This window comes from Pavona decussata, unplaced genomic scaffold (genome assembly GCF_977016875.1).
Source record: "Pavona decussata unplaced genomic scaffold, jaPavDecu1.1 SCAFFOLD_140, whole genome shotgun sequence".
NCBI classification, from domain to species: Eukaryota; Metazoa; Cnidaria; class Anthozoa; order Scleractinia; family Agariciidae; genus Pavona; species Pavona decussata.
Genome location: NW_028145553.1, coordinates 732,553 through 752,679, shown reverse-complemented (window position 1 = coordinate 752,679; position 20,127 = coordinate 732,553). Strand labels below are relative to the sequence as shown.

At 37.9% G+C, this 20,127-nt stretch overlaps 3 protein-coding genes and 1 long non-coding RNA gene across 11 annotated transcripts in view; 2 read left to right on the top strand and 2 right to left on the bottom strand.

Moving 5' to 3' along the window:
- LOC146466840 (intraflagellar transport protein 22 homolog) overlaps positions 1-10,228 on the bottom strand; it is a 56,569-nt gene extending 46,341 nt beyond the window's left edge. For 2 of the 6 annotated variants that reach the window (XM_085126811.1, XM_085126810.1), the window contains exons 1-6: positions 8,471-8,741; positions 2,727-2,794; positions 2,470-2,552; positions 2,152-2,244; positions 1,389-1,487; positions 136-236 (exon numbers count right to left, since the gene is read on the bottom strand). In XM_085126811.1, the coding sequence (XP_084982937.1) occupies positions 136-236; positions 1,389-1,487; positions 2,152-2,244; positions 2,470-2,552; positions 2,727-2,794; positions 8,471-8,690 (664 nt within the window). In that variant the 5' untranslated portion in view covers positions 8,691-8,741. Of the gene's footprint in view, positions 1-135; positions 237-1,388; positions 1,488-2,151; positions 2,245-2,469; positions 2,553-2,726; positions 2,795-3,315; positions 3,594-4,760; positions 4,918-6,928; positions 7,139-8,470; positions 8,795-10,161 lie in introns of those variants that run through there. The other 4 variants (XM_085126812.1, XM_085126813.1, XM_085126815.1 and 1 more) reach the window with 4 other exon arrangements.
- Positions 1-20,127, top strand: part of LOC146466827 (E3 ubiquitin-protein ligase TRIM71-like) — a 216,952-nt gene that overhangs the window by 112,334 nt on the left and 84,491 nt on the right. The gene's annotated exons all lie outside the window — the stretch shown is intronic.
- LOC146466838 (uncharacterized) overlaps positions 1-20,127 on the bottom strand; it is a 40,870-nt gene that overhangs the window by 10,354 nt on the left and 10,389 nt on the right. The gene's annotated exons all lie outside the window — the stretch shown is intronic.
- LOC146466839 (E3 ubiquitin-protein ligase TRIM71-like) lies at positions 14,868-17,754 on the top strand. Its single transcript, XM_085126795.1, has one exon. It carries the CDS (start codon positions 15,080-15,082, stop codon positions 17,111-17,113), a length of 2,034 nt encoding a protein of 677 aa, XP_084982921.1. The 5' UTR covers positions 14,868-15,079; the 3' UTR covers positions 17,114-17,754.

Genomic DNA, 20,127 nt, shown 5'->3' with positions numbered 1-20,127 from the left:
GGGCGTGGAGAGTGGTCTGTGACTTCAGGACAGTGTTTGTACAAAGCATTTGTCTGAAGCCTCAGCCATCCCCTAACTCTAACTTGCACTGACCAGACCAGATTCAACTGCATTTTAAACAAAGAAACAACTTACGAAGTTGTGTTCTTTTCAAATCAGCAGCTGAAGGCCGGTGATGAGCAAACACTATGCACTGAGAATCTTTGAGGTTTTGTCCTTGAACAAACTGCGTGTACCTAAGAAAACATAGAATGTCAGAGATAAATTTAAACTGTCAACTTAATAGAGTCCACATAATAACCTTCACCCCATCATCCCAGTCTTCAACAAATTCTTATAACCTGACCCAAAGGTGGTACTAACAAATCTCAATCATCAATTCAACCACAGCATCCAAAATTAATATCCTTTTGACACAATTTTCATTGCTCTTTACATATGGTCGGTGGGTCCATTACAGGATTATCATCAGCCTTACAATTTTTATTAATTTTGGTACACGAAGCATGCCTAACACTGCTACTGGAGAGAGACAGGTAGAGCCAAGTTACTTAATGTAAGATCTTTAAACAGTAACCGCCTTGCTAACGCGGAATACATGTATCAACTCTGTAGTTATGGATTAAGGTCCTTTTCAGTAGCCTCACCCCAACAGTGGAATTCCCTGTCACTTGAGATAAGATCTTGTGATGACTTGAATGTTTTTAAGAAAAAAGTTAAGACTAATCTTTTTAAAGAAAGTTTTTCTAAAGAATTAAATACCACATTTAGACATTTTGTACATTAGAAATATTAGACCTAAATATGTAAATTTAATTTATTTTCTATTAATTTTTTTAATTCAGTATTGTATGGTGTAATGAAATTTATTTGCTGTAATTGTAAAGCGTGATTGGACATCGCTAAAAATCGCGCTATATAAATGAAGTATTATTATTATTATTATTATTATCATTATTATTATTATTATTATTATTATTATTATTATTATAATTATTATTAATACAGATCTTGGGAAATATCACTTTGAGAGACACCACAGCTCAAGCCAGGTTACATGTACCTTTAGATCAATAACAGCATAATAACCACCCAAGGATGGCAACTGGAAGATGAATGCTATCATTTTGATAGATACCATCAACTAGATCTGTAGGCATTACACATCACGTCTAGACAACAAAACAACAGTTTCCCAGTCGTTGATGAGAGTAAAAGCAAGTAAACTGAAACAACATCTCTGAACCCAATCTTAAATCCACACAATTCTGTGTTTTATTTCCCTCATAACGGATCAGCTAACTACTGGTCCCTCACTATCTCTGCAAACAAACAGTTGTTTAGATATTGGACATAAAATAAACAATTAAATATCAATCTTTTCTCACCAGGTTTCCAATTCCTTATCATGATTTGCTTGATCTGGATTATAGATAATTAAAACTCCATTGGTGTCCTTTTGGAAAGCTGGCCAGCAGGTAGAAAATCTAACAAAAAAAAAACATTCTGGTATGAATAGTGAGCAAATGTTCTGAAACATACAAATCCCACAGGTTTCTGGTGAACAATCGCTATTACAACAGATTACAAATATAAATTACTACATAATTTCTACATGCACATGTACATCTACAGTGTATAATATTTAGCTATCAGAAGAAAACACACATTCTGTAAGGGGCTTATGTGCCAGGACAGTGGCAGATCTGAAAACAATCCAAATGATCTACAATCAAGAACAACAGGACTTGAAGCAACTGTTACAAAGTACGTGCTATGCTATTACTTTGCAATTTATTAAAATCCTTTAAAATCCACACCCTCCCCCATACAGTGTTTAAATGCACAATTATTCATTTTTCTTACTAACTCTGAAAATTGTAAGGGGTGGGGGTTGCCAAACATTATCACGCTCACGAATTGCAGATGAGTCCAGACTAACCGGCACCATAATTTGTTCTACTGTTTGACAGTTCTAGGCCGGATAAAGGTACGTTGAATCAGATAATATTATTGTGTCTTGTTCTCTAAGGGTAGGTAAAACGGTTAAGTTTGTTAAATTTATGTCTCGACTACCTATTTACTGGAATGTAAAATAGAACTTAAAACTTTCTACTTAAAACAATGGTAGTTTTAGTTCATACAACTCACTTGTGGTTCCCACTACAATCCCATAACTCCACTTCACAATTAGCTGTTTTTCCAGGTGATATTTCTATCCCATTGCACTCAAATTCTAGTATTCTGTCAGAGGAAAAATTACTTTCAGTTAATGCCTACCAAGTTTCAAAAGAAGGGTATGTGACAAAGAAACAATTGAAATAACCAGGTTAAGTTGGTATAATTAATCTTTCAGTTTAGTTTATATGGTTTCCATGACACAACACAAATTTACTGTTGCTGGTTGATATCAGAATTTGCATATTAAAATATCTATCAGCATTGAAACTATTAAACTTCATAAATTACCTGACACCTTGGGTAGGATGGTATTCTCCTCCTGAGGTTTCAGTAGCATCGGAAAGGAAATTGGAAATTATAGTTTTACCGCTCTGCAAGGATCAAACAAACAGCCATCGTATGATAATAAAACAACTACATGTACATGCATGGTTTATATGAAACAAGCAGGTATATACCCACTTTAACATCGTTTTTTCTCCATTTAAAATTACTAATATGTTTTTTACATAACATAGCACAGATATCCTTGTTTGAAAAAATACCTCACAAGGTCCTAATACGAGAATTTTCGCCTTGAACATCCCGAGATAAACTGTCCTGCTTCTTCGATCTGGAAGAGAAATAATGAGAGGAGATTGGGGCGAGTAAAGGAACGCCTGGCAGTTATTGTTGTATTTGGTAAAAACAAAACAAAACAAAAAGAAAGAGAAATTACTTTATTTTCCGAGATTTTCAGTGGATAAACGACCTTTTTGATAATATCAAATTCTAATGAAATCGCTGTAAACTGCGTTGAGGGTATATTAGGTTTATGTTACATAATATCTCAGTACCGGAGGAAGTCTAGCCGACGATGGACTTGTTAAATTTGCGCGCTTTTCGTTACGGTTTTTCCTACATAACATAAATATGTTATCACTGATAATTTTTTAAAGAAAATGTTATTTTTAAATCTTACAGAAGTGTTCTGATTGATAAGGTACTTAGTAAATATGGGAGTCTTACTTTAATTAAGTAAAAGAAAAAAAAAAGGTAAATTTCTGTTTTTTAAGTGAATTAATTTTAGGAATACACTAAAATCTGAAACGGAATTTAGTAAACAAGCAAAGATATTGATGTTCATTGAAATACCTTTTTTCTTAAAACTTGGATGGTCCATTGGATAAGCCAATCTAAAGTTCTGAGAGGCGCTTCGCGACATGACTTTCTTTCGAAGTCAACTTTTTTATGTGCAGGAATATTCGACCGATATTGATGCAGCGCAATTTGAATTGTCCTTGAATAAAATAGTATTGCTCCAATCATTCAAAAATGGACAAACTTTGTTAATAATTAACGAGTAGTTTCAACAATTATCAGCAACTATAGGAGTCATACTTCGAAAGTGTAAATGAAAGCTAATTGCATGAAACCAAATGTATGGGTAAAGAACCGAATGTGTACTGGCTTAAAGTCGATTACTAAAATAACACTAAAATTTAAACATTCCATTTATCTTCAGTGGGGAGGGATACTCCGACAAAATAGACACATGCAAAAATGGCACATATTACTGACGCCTACGTTTGTTAGTTGTGATAGGTGAGCTAGGCTAAGTAGCCAGGTTTGAGCGCAAGATTTGCTTAATGTCGCCATAAAAAAAACCGGGCAGTAAAAACGTCCAGATCGACTGACCTGTTCTTGTTCACCCTATTTCTTATGATTCTAAAGTCGGAAAAACTAACACTATTTCGAATAAACCAAACAGGAGACTTCTACATGTATAAACACGCTGCGGCCACTTTCGAGAAATTCAAGTCTTGGTGAGGCTAGCAACCATAGCTAGTGTTTTTCTGGTAATTATCGCAATTATAAACAGCAGAAATATTAAGTTGTTCTCCTCAAAAATTTGAAAACAAAACACATTAAATTAACGCCAGCATAAACAGAAAAAATCAAACGATAAAAGATCTTCAGAATTCAAAAGAAATTAAGCCTGAAAACAATGTGGGCTTGAGCAGGATTCAAACCCATGACCTCTGCGATTTCGGTGTAGTAGTCTATATAGACTTGATTTCAAACCAACCGGCGGCAGCTGGGCCGTTGATAAGCCCGTAAAAGAAAAACAAATGAAAGTGAAATGTATGAATATTCAGTAAAATATATGATCTTTCACAGCTTTCACTTAAATAAATTGAGAAAAAGCTCATTAATGTACCCCAACTTTCTGATAATAAGCAGCTTGGTTTAGCTATGAGATAATGTTGTGGAAATATATTATGCTTTTTCTACAGGAGACCACAGCGGATCGTTGCTTCAAACAGGTTCTTCCATAACCATTCACATAAATTTTTACAACTGAATTCGCAGCTAGTTGTACATCGTATCTACTTTATAATTATCTCCGCCATCCATTTTTTCATAAGAAATCATCACAGATACAGTACTCAAAAATTTTACTCAAAGAAAGAGCTCTGTATTGTTATCCGAAATAACTACGCAAAATAATTGAGATCTGATAAAATTCAGGTACTACACGGACAAATTCTATATTTGGCTGCAAAATATCAATAATTCAAAATGCCCCAAAAACCTACCTTCAGCCGGAGATTGAGTTCCCTTAAACATCTTTTAGTTTCTTTTTCAGCTGAATACGTTTTGCACTTTTCAGGTCCCTTTCAACAAAACACAATCTATGATATACTATTCATTTAACACTGACGCACTAACTCTGTTTTAACGAGTTCTTGGAATTATTTGTGCGACTTTTTAAAACATGACTGTCTTGTCAGTAAGTTTGTTCTATGGCGTTGAATGCTTAGAGGTTTACCTCATTTAGGGCTTTGTTAGCAAACTGACAGAAAACAAAAGCTCCCGCGCTTAATTGACCCAGGGATGTCATTTGACGTCTAGACGTCGACTTTAAGTACAAAACAACTCATAAAGTTTAGAGAAAAAACAGAACCGTCTTGACCGAACTCAAAATCTTTCGGATTTCCTAAGGGACAGATCTGTGTTGGTTCTTATTATGAAAAAGTCGAGTGTATACACTTTGTAAGATTATACATTGATATTTAATCATCTTTTGTTTACCAAGTAGACCTCAGATTTATTAAACTGAGTACTGTATTTTGTGTAAGGGTTTAATTAAGTGGGAATCACGTGACACAAGGCAGGTGCGATAAACCAAAATTATACACTAAGCTTTGGCAATTCTCACAGTTGCGTTGCATGGCAACGGGGTAGGTTCTGACGTGTGATATTTTAAAGCATGCGTATCAGCTTTAAACGTCTCCAATCGGTTCCAATTAGCTGGGTTGAGTTTGTCGAAGGTTCAAGTCCTTGCTGCGAGAGATTTTCCTACGGATACTCCAATTTTTCTCCCTCCTCAAAGACTACCATTTGTAAATTTCAATTCCATCCGGGCAGTTGAGCGTGGGAAAACGCATGCGTGGAATTGACGTTGGGTTTGATTTGAATTCTAACTAGTTGGGAATGTGACATGAATATTTCCAACCAATCACAGAACGTCACAAAGCAACGCAACTTAACTTTGGACACTCAGAAGGCTCCTTTTTACAGTTGTTTTTTGTTGTGTGATGTGTGTTTGTCCATTATGTTTTTTTTTTCAATCAATACATGTAAAACAAATTCTTAATATCTAAGAAAGCCTGCGCTAACAAGCTTTCTGGGATTAGTTTTTTGTTATTGAACGCGAGAAGGTTGAGGTGAAGCGGTCGCCGAAATTAAACGGAAGAAGACTTTTAACTCAACATAATCACGACAACTGTTGTTAGTGTCAGCTCATCAAAGAAAGAAAAAAAACCCCGGTCAATTTGCAAAAAATAAAACTTAGAATATGGTGATAACTGCATGTTTAAAGGGCATCTGGTGTATATGGCAATCAACTAAAAAAGCGCCGTTTACGTAAGTTTAATTGACCAAATTGCTGGCTCTTTTACGAAGAGATATCAGACCAAATAATTTATTGAAGACAATCGAGGTAAGCCAACACTGTACTAACAATAATTACGATCTGACACCCTCTCTTTACAAAATATGCAAATTTTTCCAAGAAATATCCTAGCCGTGAATTTTTAAGAGAACAACTGTTTCATTTACTCGCTATTGTGTTAAAAAATTAGTGCGCTATTTTATTTCTGTAAGATATTTTTGCAGTTTTTTAAAAAAAAGCTTTCGGACATTAACTTCCATAATTTGAAAGGAGAACATTGAGTGGCGATTTTTTCGTTTGGGGATTAAAAAACATAATAAGAATGAAATTCACTGGTTGTATCTAGCATAATAAACAGCTGTGAGCTTTCATGAAATTTCGAAAAAGTTGATTTGTTAATTTTGAAATAAAACAAAAAAATATAAAGAGTGGTGATAAAAAGATATAATTTTAAAATTCTTCATTTCTATGGTTTTCTAAAATCATATTCTTTTCTAGCCAGCTGGACAATTGAAAGTCAAAGTTGTAAAATTTTAATAGCATATTATTTTTCATAAGCGCTCGTGAAATAGATCTGGATTTGTTCCCTTTCTTGTGATGTTCAATAATCAATATTATTCGGAAATAAATGTAAACGTCCCTTTAGTTTTGTTTCAATTTCGGCTTCTGACCAACTGATCATGAGATCAAAATAATATTGTTTCCCTTAGTACAATAAAACCGGCAAAGAAATCGCTTTGAGACATTCGGCCTTGTGAATACAAATCAAAGAAACTTACAACCAATTTTCCAACATAGGCGGAAACTTACTTCCATCTCTGGGCTGTTTTTCTGGTCTGTCTTTCCTTTTCGATCTTCCCGAGCTAATTTGATCACGATGTTGCTCGGGCAGTACCCGAGAATGTTTTGTTTTTTCACGATCTGTTTGAGGTTTCGCCGACATAACGAGATGTGTTTGCGAGACAAGCAAAACACTGGCGCCGAAAGGGGACGCAAAGATTTTAAATATGCGAGTTTTTAGCCCTCTTTACATATCCTACCGCTATTTTGACGTTTGATTTAATCAATCGTATTCTGTAATATAATCAGTACAAAGCAAGACGGCGAATATATTATTTTTTTGGAACATTTCATTTTATTTGAATGTTAACGGAGTGTTTATTTAAACCCATTAGTTCGAATTAGTAGAAAGCAAGCAAGACTTTACAACCATTTGTCTTAATTTTAATGCCTAGTTTTTTTAAATTTTATTTCAAGCACCATGTCATTTAGTTCGACGCATTTGTCAAAAAGAAAAAGTTAAATATGTTCGCCGGTGTCACTGCACGCACAGGCTTGGCTCAAGAGTTACGGGCACCGCGTTGAGTTTCTTTTGAGGTCTTCTTTCATTTCATTATATGTTTGTGAACTCGTTATACAAAAATAAGAATTTGGGGAAAAGAAAAAAAAAACAAGAAAATTTAAACAAAAAGTGCAGAATTCAGTCTCATGATTAAGTAAGTGTCTAAAATCGCCTCGGCTAAAAAATAGCAAACTTTGAGGACAAATAATCAATGCATAAACTGAACTCTTTGTATACATGGCTACCAAACTATTATTGGTAACTGGCGACAAAAGCGCGCTTGAAATCTAGGGCAATTACTGGAAGTGAAAAGGAAATAGAGATTTGATTCCAGTTGCGCTCGTTGGGTATGGGATGATTATAGCCAGCATAGCGCTATACGCCTCTAGTGGCTATTTATCATCTTAAAGTCAACACGCGCTCGCAGAATTATTGCTAAGCACTGATTCGGGTTTGAGTAGCCAATCAGAGTGCGAGAAGCACACTATCCATGACTTGCTGATACTAATTGAAACTACATCACTGGCGAGTACTTATAATAACTATTAATCTTCTAACTAGACAAATATTGTACCACACCAAAGTACTTCTCAATAACTTCACTTAAATGGTCACACTAAGGGGTGCAGGATCAACCATCCTTTCAGTAGTTACGCTTTGTGATGTCGTATACAGACTCATGTTTTAAAAACACTGTGTGCAGCTTCTTCTATTGAACAGTTTTCTTTTGAATGTTTACATTTTAGGATTTGACAGCGTAAACAAAAATACTTTAAAAAAATACTACTAGTGCAATAGCTTTCCTTTGAATGGTCACGCTTGACAGTCTGGCGTGTGTGAGGGTCTCATACAAGGAAGGGATGGAGTTCCAAACCACTCTCGTGTTTTTCATTACTATTGACACACAAAAATCGTAGGCACTGGGAACGAGGGTTTAAACGTGTCATATTTGGCTAATCTGGTCATTCCCAAGCCGACTTAAATGGCGCATGCGCGCTCATATCACATACCTCCAGATCTTCGCCTTGTGTGCTGTTCTTCGTAACTTACTGCCGAAGAACGCCGCTGTTCTTCGTGAGTTCGGCTAACTACCGACGGGCGTCTTTGATCTTCGTGACTTGTTCGGCTGGCTGCGGAGAGACGTCGGTTCGGATTTCCTAGGAAGAGAGCATTAAAGCAAAATTTTCTGCCCTTTGTCGAAATACGAGGATTCCTGTCTTTGAGAGCCATTGATAGACTAGCACTGATACTGCACAGGTTACCCAACTTACCAACAGGGTTTGCACCGCTGCCCCTTCGACGTCGGAGCTGATCTTCTGCGTTGGCTGGGAGTCCTGTGTGAAAGAAAAATTAGCCTCAACGCAGTTCATATCAGCATGCAGTGCGTTATGTTGTGCGCAGGCGTCTGCTATTTCCTTTGAGCGGTCAAATAGGAGACACTTATGCGGACGCTAGCAGGATGCTTATCATATGAACCTACTCTAATGAGTCTACTTTAGCTCAGTGGTAGATCGAAATTCGCAAACGAGAGTTTGTAGAATTTGCACTGTCTTTTGTATTTCTCTATCCCGACCAACTTACAGAGTTTTTTCTATGGGAACACAGAAAGCCATCTATTGACGGCTTTCAGAATTACAGGTCTTGTGTCGTAAGATGAAAACTGTATGACTGTCACAATTCATAACTGGATGTGAATGGTATTCAAAAGTGCCAATTAAGCCAATTTGGTTTTGACATAGAGCGTTATTCACGATGAAAAACAAACAAACAAACAAACAAATATACAAAAACAGCACAGTACCCGGATTCATGCTTTGTGGACGATAGCAAGGGAGCTCCAACCCGCGCAATCTACCGTTTTAAAGCACGTTACCAATTTTAAATTTTCGATTCTCGGTCAGAATTATACCCACTTGCGTGCACTCCAGAATAGATAGATTTTTCTGATTTTGTGCTCACCAATAAAAATAAGGCTGTATTTTTATATTGAAAAACTAGAAACTGAGTGTGTTTGCAATGACAGTTGTAAAGAAAGAAAAGTACTGGATACTGTAGTAAAGGACGGATCAAATCAGCCACAAACTAACGAACAAATAAAACAGCAAAGTTGATTTCTCGGTTGAGAAATTAAATATTCCATACAACGCAATATTTCTCTCATGCAAGGTATTACAGATAGTGACTCTAAAGGCAACAGACGTTGAAAAGAGGATGTAACTTGATATTATAATAATTTAGGCTAAGTGATACAGTTTAAGTTGCAACGTTAAAAAGATAAAAACAAAAAACAAAAGTTTCAATTCTAATTCTAAAGTCGTTCGTTTCCGTTTTTAACGATTATATCTGAAAATAAATCCTGAATATGCTGGGGATGTAACTTGAATATTCGGTAACGCTTTAACAATTTCACAATTCGAGTTAGTCCTCATGTATTACAATTATGTATGCATGATTCTGTTATATTCAGGAACAAAATAGAAATGAAAGATAAAACTCTTATTCAGGATCGTATCATAGCGAGCTTGTTCAGCATGCAATTGGTCTTGCCTTCTTAATAACTTTAATTCGACTTGGTCGTCACTCGATGGCAAAAATACAGCAATAATCCAAAAATATATATTTAACAATACTTCAAACTGAACAGACTGAAGGTAATAACTAGACAGTATTTTACATTTGTCTGAAAGAATAAAGATCATACCATTTGGGATCCTGGATTCCATTCGTACTTCTGCTGCTAAAAAAAATAATCACCTTTTGAATTGCTCCTGCAGAAGAAATTATTAAAACTAAAATTGAACCAGAGCAATCTTTTTGTCACAAAGGCCGAATGATAAATTTGTTTATATTTCAAAAAGACGAACTAAAATTTGCATCCATAATTAGGCAAAAGTGTCGGCAGAGCAGGTCCATTGTCGGATCGTAAATGACTTTTATGTAAAGAATCGATTTCTTTACCCAGAGATTTGGCCGCTGATTTGTCGCAACATTTTGAGAACACAAATCTTTAATGAGAGTTTTTAGCGATTGACTACTTCATTTACATGCATCACCGACTGAGTTTACTAAAAAAATCCGTGTTTCGTCAGGAGAAATTCATCAAATGACCTTGACTAAAACATTTGTCATCCGGTCGGGTAGCCTAAAATAGCTGCATAGTTTTTGTGGAATTAAATATTTATGTATTTTCGGCTAGATCTTTCCCTGTCAGAAACGGGAGACAAGATTAGCCATCATTAATATGCTCTGCTAACGTTATTGGTTAGCGAAATTAGGCCAAATTACTAATAACTGGGCTTACACGACCAAACGAGTAGAAATATCGTAAAAAAAGTACTACAAATTAGCGGCTGACTCAGCTCAGGTTCAAGAAAGCTATCCACCGATAATACAAAGATCGAAATATTTTTGCTTGAAGCGGAATATTCCTTTCAATCGTTTAAAAGGTAAAAGCATCAAAGTATAGAAGACAAATTTGAGTTTTCTATTAATCCTATAAAGCGAGCTCGTTTGCACTTTATTGCCAGTTTAATGTAGAGCAGGTGTAAACAGATTTGTCCTGATATGCCGAATATGCCGACAGAGTGACTCGTTCCCAGCCCCCTCTCGAACTTCCTTTCTGCGTGCTAGGATTTGAGAGTACAGTGAAACCTCTATTAAGCGGACACCTTCGGGACCTTCCCAAGAGTCCGCTTAATAGAGGGTGTCCGCTTAATAGAGGTTTGTAAAAAATTGCGCAGTGTTTGTTAACGATTAACATTCAACGGCTACTCTGTACTGTGATAAAGTTCCATTTCCTTTAGGAAGCTATCCAGAGTTCAAGTTCAATACCTTTCATTACCAATTTTAATTAGTGTTTTAAATGCAAAAACATAACAGCAAAACAGTAACGATAATACGCGCGGTACATGGACTCTTTCAGCGTTTGTACAAATTAGTTATTTCTTCAAGTAATCATAAATTGAAGATTGTTTCTGGTTTCGAATAACTATTTCCTGAAGCAGATCTGTTGATTTAGACAGGACCAGCGAAAGTTTCTCATTCCCTTTATATCTTGCATATTCGAGAAGCTTTTCGGCCATTTGTAGCGCTTCCCGGTCGGATTTTATTTCCTGTGCCTTCTCTTCCCCGTCATCCACACATAGCGCTTTCGCACCAACTTCTTCTTGTATTTCTCGGTCTTGATCATTTTGAACCAAAATGTCCTCCCGCACTTTTGCTCTCCATTCTGGGTCAGAGGGGTCCACGAGACCGGAGCAAACTTCAAGGTCGTCGTCACAACAAACAAATTCTTGCGCTGGACAAGAAGCATTGAGAGAATTCACCAGAAATTGCAAGCTTGACAGTTCCTCGCCTTCAAAAGGGTCATCCTCATCCTCCTCCACTTCCGCCTCGGGATATAGGCCAGCACGCTTGAAACATTTAATGACCGTATCACTGGAAACTTCGTCCCATGCCTGTTTTCCCCATTCAATGGACATTAGGAGATCAACGGATTTGACAATCTCACTTGCATTACTGGATACATTGACTTTGCTGCAAACATGACGTAAAAGGCGCTTCTTGTATTTACATTTCCAGTTTGCGATGATTCCACTGTCAAGTGGTTGGGTCTTTGACGTGGTATTTTTGGGCAAAAACTTTAAGGTGATGTTCGAAAATTTCCCCTCGAGATTTGTGGAGTGGCAAGGCGCGTTATCCAAAAAGAGCAAAATGTTCCTTTGCCTTTGCTGTAAGCGTTGGTTTAGTGAGCTAAGAATGTTATCCATAATATCGTTAGTCATCCACGCCTTCTTGTTACTAAAATAGTAGCATCCATATGGCCGTTTCCTGTCTTTCAGACGTTTGAAACAACGGGGCTGAACAGCATGGCCAATAATTACGGGATCTTCTTTTCCACCTGCAGCATTCACAAAAAATGCCCAAGTGTTTCTTTGCTTGGACTGCTTGCCGCCACTGCATCTTTTCCCTTTTTCACCGAGGCTTACGTCTGGAAGACCGTTCCAAAAGCACCCAGTCTCGTCCATGTTCCAGACGTTCGTGAGAGGGTATCACGAGAACAAAGAAATATGGGAACCTAAAATTGTTCAAGAAGCGATGTTATTGCGAGAACCTCAAAACAAATGGGACTCTAATGCAGTCGCAGTGGTAGGTGGTGTTGCAAGTGACACCATGGCGAGGAAGCAAGAATTGTCGAATACGGAACCCCTCAAACACCCCAACGAGTTTGAACCCGGACGGGACGAAGTGGTTGGCCATCTTCCTAAGCTAATGGCACCACACGTGACAAAGTTTTTGAAGAGACCGACAAATTCTGGCAAGGTAACAGTTACGCGGAAAAGAGTAAATCGAGGTGCCGGATATGGCTTAGAGCTTCCCTGCGAATACCTCTTTTATGGTGATAAGTTCTCGTGTGAGTGGCTAAAGAAAAAATAGCCAAAGAAGGATTTGATTGTGAATAGCTGTGCTGTGCTTTGTGCAAGACTCTTGAGTGAACTTTGATCGCAGATGATAATAATCCAGACGGATATCGGTCTAACCACAGTTTATTGACAGCTTTATTAACCGACTGTTTTCAAGGACGTAATCCAATACTATATATTGTCAATTCAGGGTCCAGTTGTTCAAAGGCCGGATAACTTTATCCAGTGGATAAGTCGCTATCCGTCAGTTTCAATCTGTGCAAAAATTTCAGTATTTCCTCTTGTGCAAGCGAATATACACACTCTAACCACAGTTAAGTTTGGGAGTGTACGAAAACCTTGGACAACGTTTTACGTGAAGTATATTTTAGACCCTGAATAGTGCCTTATCCAGCGGATAAAGTTATCCGGCCTTTGAACAACTGGGGCCAGTTCGGTGTCCGCTTAATAGAGGTTTTTAACAATAGAAATTAGCCAAATACAATTTATTTTAGTGTCCGCGTCCGCTTAATAGAGGTGTCCGCCGAATAGGGGTTCGTTATAAAGGGAAATATAAGACGTAAATTTCGGGACCCCGCTTAGTGTCCGCTTAATAGAGGGTGTCCGCTTAATTGGGGGTCCGCTTAATAGAGGTTTCACTGTAACTGGAGAATTGCGATGAATCAGTATCCTAGAGAACCGAACGTTGTCTCAAGTAGCCTTTACATTGACCCCCACCTAAGCAAACACCCTACAGGGATACCTTTTGATAAATAGAGCCGTTTCAATTCAGTTTAAAAGTAATTTCGTGTTTTGCGTTGGTTTTACTTTAATAGGGTCTTAACAACGCTCTGAGATTGGCCACTTTCTCAGCCAATGAGAAAAAAAAAACAGAACTGAAGCAATCGTGATTATCCTGCACGTGTTTTCCCGAGCTTGGTGGTGGTTACGTGTAGTTGCACATGTGATACGTGGTGGCGGACTGTACTAAGAACAGAGTATAAGCTTAGTGCACACAGTTAAAAGAAAAAGGCATGCAGCCTTGATAATCAGCTTTAGAGAATTGAAGGTTTATCTGTATCCAGTAACGGTGATATTGTTGTTGCGGATACAGCTGCAGTGACAAATTAATCGTATTATTGATATAAAAATTCGTGCTATTTTAGGAGTAATCGTTGAGAGAAATAAACGTGTTTATTTTGTTATCAAGTTTTTTTTTATTTCAGCAATATTTGAAAACGACAACTAAGGGCTCATAGAGAGAGCTTACGTCGGATCAACTAACCCGCATAAAAACGTTTTATTGTCGGGTCGCCTAAGGCCACCGGATAACTGAAATAAATGTTTGTATTTTTATGTGATTTCAGTCATCGATCATGGGTTTCAGTACCTTGCTAACATTGAATTCACCTTTTTCTTGCGCGGTGCGCCTCGAGTTCGCAGAAGTTTTATTTCAGGTGATTTTTCAAAACACATCCAAAGAGACACGGCTTCCTCTTTGCACTCCACGCGTGTAGTATTTCCGAAACTTTTGAATGCAGGGGAAAACACGACGCGCAAATTATGCACAAATAAACTTCCGTGCACCCTTTGCGTCCTTTCCCAGTAGTGTCAGTGTTTTCTCTGCAGGAGGCGAAAACAAAGGCTTCTGAGCGGGGGAAGGCTGGGGGGATTGAAAGGGAAAAGAGGGAGTGGCTTTTTTGTCCACCATACTTTCCATAGCCCGAAGCTACAATTAGCAGTATGAATAATGATTAACTAATTCATAGTTTCGTTTAACTATTGACTTGTGCTGACTCTAGTCTTCATACTAAACGACCTTTCTAAGAAATGTAATTTTGCTTTGGAGATGCTCGATTCCAACAGTGCCGATGAAGCCAATAGAGAAGGAAACTTGAAATTATCAAAGCACGCGGTTTAAACCTCACAAGGAGGACAAACGCAGAAAATTAAATCTCTCAAATATTGCCCTAAGGCAATCTGATGTGAAAACATCTTGACAGCTTCTTAAAGGTCATGCTTTCTTGAGCCCATCAAACAATTCCTAGAAATTCAGTTTGAAACCATTCTTTTACGATGTAACGTCAAAACATTGCTATGCTCGCTCTGTGATTGGTCAATACCGGTATTAAAAGTCTGATAAGAAATAACATCCCGTCACCAGACAAAACTTCATTGATCTCTTGAATTCCAAACTTTCGCTTCGCGTCCTTTATCATGGATATTAAGACTTTGCTCGATAATCTTCATGATGAGGTATCCTGTTCTGTGTGTATGTGCCCCTTTACCGAGCCAAAACAGCTGCCTTGCTTGCACAGCTTCTGTCTTAAATGTCTGAACGGGAGTCCAAGTCAAGATATCATATCGTGCCCAGAATGTCGCAAGGAAATTAAGATCCCAGGAAGTGGAAATCCCAGCGAGTTTCCCACTAACTTCCGAATAAACAGCCTCCTGGATGTGTTGGCCATTAAAGAGTGCAATACAACTGGCGTGAAATGTGGAAACTGCGACAAGAGAAGCGCCAACTGTTTCTACTGTTTCCAGTGCTGTGGGTTCTGGTGTGAAGAGTGCATCTCGCCACACAACTTAATCCGAGCAAACAAAGAACATCGAGTGTTGGCGATAAAAGACTTTCAAGATCAAGACATTGAAGACGTACTAAAGCGACCAGCGTTTTGCCAGATTAAACGCCACGAAAACAAACCACTGAACTTCTTTTGCAAGAACTGTAAAATCGCCATTTGCGACGCTTGTGCTTTGACAGAGCACGAGGGTCACGCCAAGATGCTTCTTGAAGATGGAGCAAATGAACGCAGGCTACAAATGGAGTCTCTGATTAACTCGCTTAACAAGAAAGCAGAGGAAAAGAGAAATGAAATCAGCGAACTAGACCAAAGCAGCAATGATGTTCAGGTACAAGTAGCTGACGTAAAAAGCAAAGTGCAGGCGACTGCAGATCAGATGATGGCAATCATTGAAGCGAGGAAGCAGAACATTTTTGGCGCAGTTGATAACCAAGCGAAAGAATCGCTCGAGTGTTTCGCGCTGAGAAAAGGCGAAGCTGAAAATAAACTTCATATCATTGAATCAGCTATCGAGGAAACCCAAAAACTTTTGAGACGAAGTTCAAGCGCTGAAATTCTGGGATTTAATGAAACATTTGACACAATCTTTCAGGAACAAGGAGCCCAAGGTAAAAGTGACGTTGAGCGCATCCCTCGGTTTAGTTTCACTGAAAATACAAAAGTTGTTAACATGTTAAACACGGAGGGGATCGGTTCTGTAAAAACTGTTTTGAACAAAATTAAGACGCAGCAATCAGGTGCAGAAGAAAAAGAAAATAGTGAAGCAATTACTGGGTTTGAAGGAAATCATGTCCGTGGCAGTTTTTTTCAGGGTCATATCCAAATCAGGCGGTTCAGACCTGTGCTATCTTTTGGAGCATTCGGTGAGTCTGTTGGAAAGCTTTATGGACCATGGGGGGTGGCAGTGAATAATCGAAATGAAATAGCAGTAACTGAGTTTAGCAACCACAGGGTATCGGTATTCAGTAGTGACGGTACCCACCTAAAATCGTTTGCTAAAAGGGGGCGTGATCAGGGTGAATTTAACTTCCCCACAGGGATAGCTTTTGATAACAATGGAAACATTATAGTAGCGGAATATGATAACAACAGGGTCCAGGTGTTCAGTGGGAATGGCGAGTTTCTTACCAAGTTTGGTGACAAAGGAAACCTTGATCACCAGCTTGACAATCCTGAAGGTTTATCTTTCACCAGTAATGGTGATATTATTGTTGCTGATGCAGGTAACAAATTAATTAAGATATTTTCCCCTCGTGGGCAGTTCAAACGTAAATTTGGCGGACAAGGCTCGTTGTCCTATCCCTCGCACTGTATCCAGACGGAGCAATACTTTATAGTCTCAGACGGCGATGAACACTGTATGAAAGTGTTTGATCTGGAGGGAAATTTTGTGTTTAAATTTGGTAAGGAGGGGAACAAGGAGGGTGAGTTCGATAGCCCTGGTTACTTGTCGGTTAACAGAGACGGACATGTGATGGTTTGTGATTCGTGGAATAACAGGGTTCAGGTGTTCGAGCTGAGCGGAAGGTTTGTAACAGAGTTTGGAACAGAAGGAAGCGAGACAGGAGAGTTTGATTGGCCAGTGTCTACAGCAAATCTTAGTGATGGAAGGATAGTTGTGTCTGACTTCTTTAACCACAGAATCCAGATATTTGAGCTCATATGATATCTCACCTTTGATATAATATCGAGAAAATACTCATAATTTGTTGATTCAAAAATTTCAGAATTTTTTTTGTATAAAAGACGAGTTTGACAAATAATTATATTTGTAGCGTTTCCTAGAGGGTAGTGAGCAGGTTAAATTTCAAATTATGTCTTTTATTTTCTTGTTTTTCTTGGGCAACTGAGATTTTGTGAATAAATGAGCTGAGGTTTACATTCTACTATATGTACATTATATATTGTTAACACGGTAGAATGAAACAGTTATGTTGTTTGTTTGTAATTAAGAGGTTTTGTTAATGAAATCTTTTTAGCGGCTTAAAAGGCCAACTGATTATTCCTTAAATTTATTGTCTCTTATATTACTGTTTAAGCAGCTGAATCCTGTTAAACAGGCGGCTTTAGCTAATTATTACATTGTAGGGTGATGCTATCACTGCTTGTAAATAAATCTGTTCTACAATATATTTCAAGTGAATGGATTTCACTCTTTTGAATGTTTTTAGCATGTCAGTGTAATGAAATTAACATTACAAGGGACAGAATGTTTTGTGACATAAGTAAATTTATAATAACTTCCAAGTACATTTGTAATATACCATGAAGTGAGGTGTAAATAAATGGCAACTTTTTATTTTTAAATGTGTGACGTGTAATTATGTTTGATGATGGTCAGTTTGTGGTGGGAGTAAAAATTCTTATATCTGCATTTGGACTTCAATATTTTGAGATAAAAGAAGAAGGAATAACGAAAATAAGAAGAAAAGCAAAAGCAATTATCAGCCAGTAATCATTAATTGATTGCTAGCATTAATTACACAATGAAGTGTCCCTAATCGTGCCCTTCTGCCAAAATTAACCAAGCAAGAGAGAGGCAAATTGAACATTTATTGCTAAATTCTCTGTAAAATTACTTTACTACTTCACGGAAAATTGGAGAAAATGGGGGACCGTTCATTTTTATGGGATAGGAGGGGGGTTGGTGGGATTTGGGGGAGTGTCATTTGGAAATGGTATGACCCCTCAGGCAGCCAATTTTACTCAAAGAGCCCCCCTCTAAAGCTTTTTTTTGGGATCCCCCCCCCCCCCTTCTTTACGAAAAAAGTTATACCTGGTATTTTATACTGTAAGAAGTTAAAAGAAAAAGAAGAGTGTTTAATCCTCCCGATAAGTACAAAAGTGGAAACAGATTTATCGTGGAATCATTCGAGAAAGATCACCTTATAGTGGCAACTGATGAGGTCCGCTGACGGGACCGAAACTCGAGTCTTGCCTGAGAAACAACATCAGACACTTGCCAAAGAAATCACTGCAGCATCCTTGAGACAGTTGCCGACTGTCTTAGGTTTAAATATTTGTTGGATGCGAGAGAAAACACAAAACAATTGAGGTACATGCCAGCTCTAAGAACGCAATACCTCAAGTGTTGAGATCACAAGGCAAGGGAGCTAAAAACAACTGCAAGAAGCCATAGCTCTTGAAACTGAGAGACAACGATGAACAGCTTTGTAAAGACGTGGATCTATAAGACTCTTATATTTGTGATAACCAAGTATCGGATCCCGTGTCTAAGTTATAGATAACATTTATTTATAATGTTAGCTGTACTCTTGCGTTAACTTGAGCCGATAAACCTAAACAAATACCACAGAGATAGAATCCACAATAGCATAAAGAAACGGCTCCAAATGACAAGAAAACCTCCATTCAGCCAATTTGAGTATTTTTCTTCATGATCAAGATCAAAATGACAACACTCGAAAGTCTTTTATTTTTCGCGTGGCCCACCCCCAGATCCCACTAGCCCCCTCTATCCCATAAAAAATGAACCGTCCCTAGCGCAGTGAAGCGATCTTGGACATTCTTAGGAAAGTAGTGCAATTTTTGCATTTTCTAATATTTTTCTGGGATGCTATTAGAAAGTCTAGCATTATTGACCTGGCATGTCTATAGCTGTAATTCAAGTTCACCCTTCAGGCGAGAAACAAGCCAAGATGTTCATACAAAATGTTTTGTTATTCAATATAAATCTCACCATTTCCCGTGCTACACAATGCTCACTCATTCAACAATACTAGTAAAACTAAATGGTATCACTACTGTGCAGTTTCAGGAGGATGCAGTTGGTAGCGTGCGAGTAACTTACCTAGGCCGGGTTAAAGAACGAGAAGGCGAGCTTGGTTGTAGGCCAAGCAATAACTAGTCAATGCATTTCCCTTTTTAAATTCAAACAACGGGAACACACTTTTGAAAATTGCTACTCGACGGAATTGAAAGTATACATTTCTGTGAAATCAAAATTTACCCAATGCAAAAATGGCTGACATTTTAATATTCTTTTGTCTACATTCAAATTGGCCTCGCTAGCCTCGTTCTTGAGTTCAAATATCAAAAGAATATTTTACCGTGAGCAAGGCTAGTGAGGCTAATTTGAATAGAGACAAAAGAATATTAAAATGTCATTGGGTGTATTATATTTTATGTTAGATCCCCGGGGAGGAGACGGGTTACTCAAGAAAGTTTTATACGGGGAGGCTCCGCTCTAAGGTCCAGACCCTTACTCTTTTATATATCATTTTTGACAGGAGAGGTAACCCTTTCCCATACCTTCTATAGGAAATGATACCCCTTTCACACCTACAACAGGAACACTCTATCATTTTTCGTTCGGTCTGTTCTAGATATTTTGAAAGCCGAGCCCCTTTAAATACCTAAATGACAATTTTCCCCTCCTTTTTCTATACTTCGGCTCGTGAAATCCCCACCATGTACGCCATGTGCGCTGAACTGAGTACTGACTGTAATCCACATAATAAACTGGGCAACACATTGTTAACAGAAGATGGTACTTCACGTGACCCATGTATTTCCTGTCGTTTAGCGAGTACGGATGAAGAAGAGTGAATTATCGCCCAATATCTCTGTTGAGTGTACCAAGTAAAGTCCAGGAATCTTGTGTTACTGATTCAATAGTAATCTTGTTACTAATATCGATAAGTTAACCGAAACTGGGTC

Bases quoted from the DNA above. Each gene is read 5' to 3' on its own strand.
- LOC146466839 (XM_085126795.1), top strand. From the start codon at position 15,080: ATGGATATTAAGACTTTGCTCGATAATCTTCATGATGAGGTATCCTGT.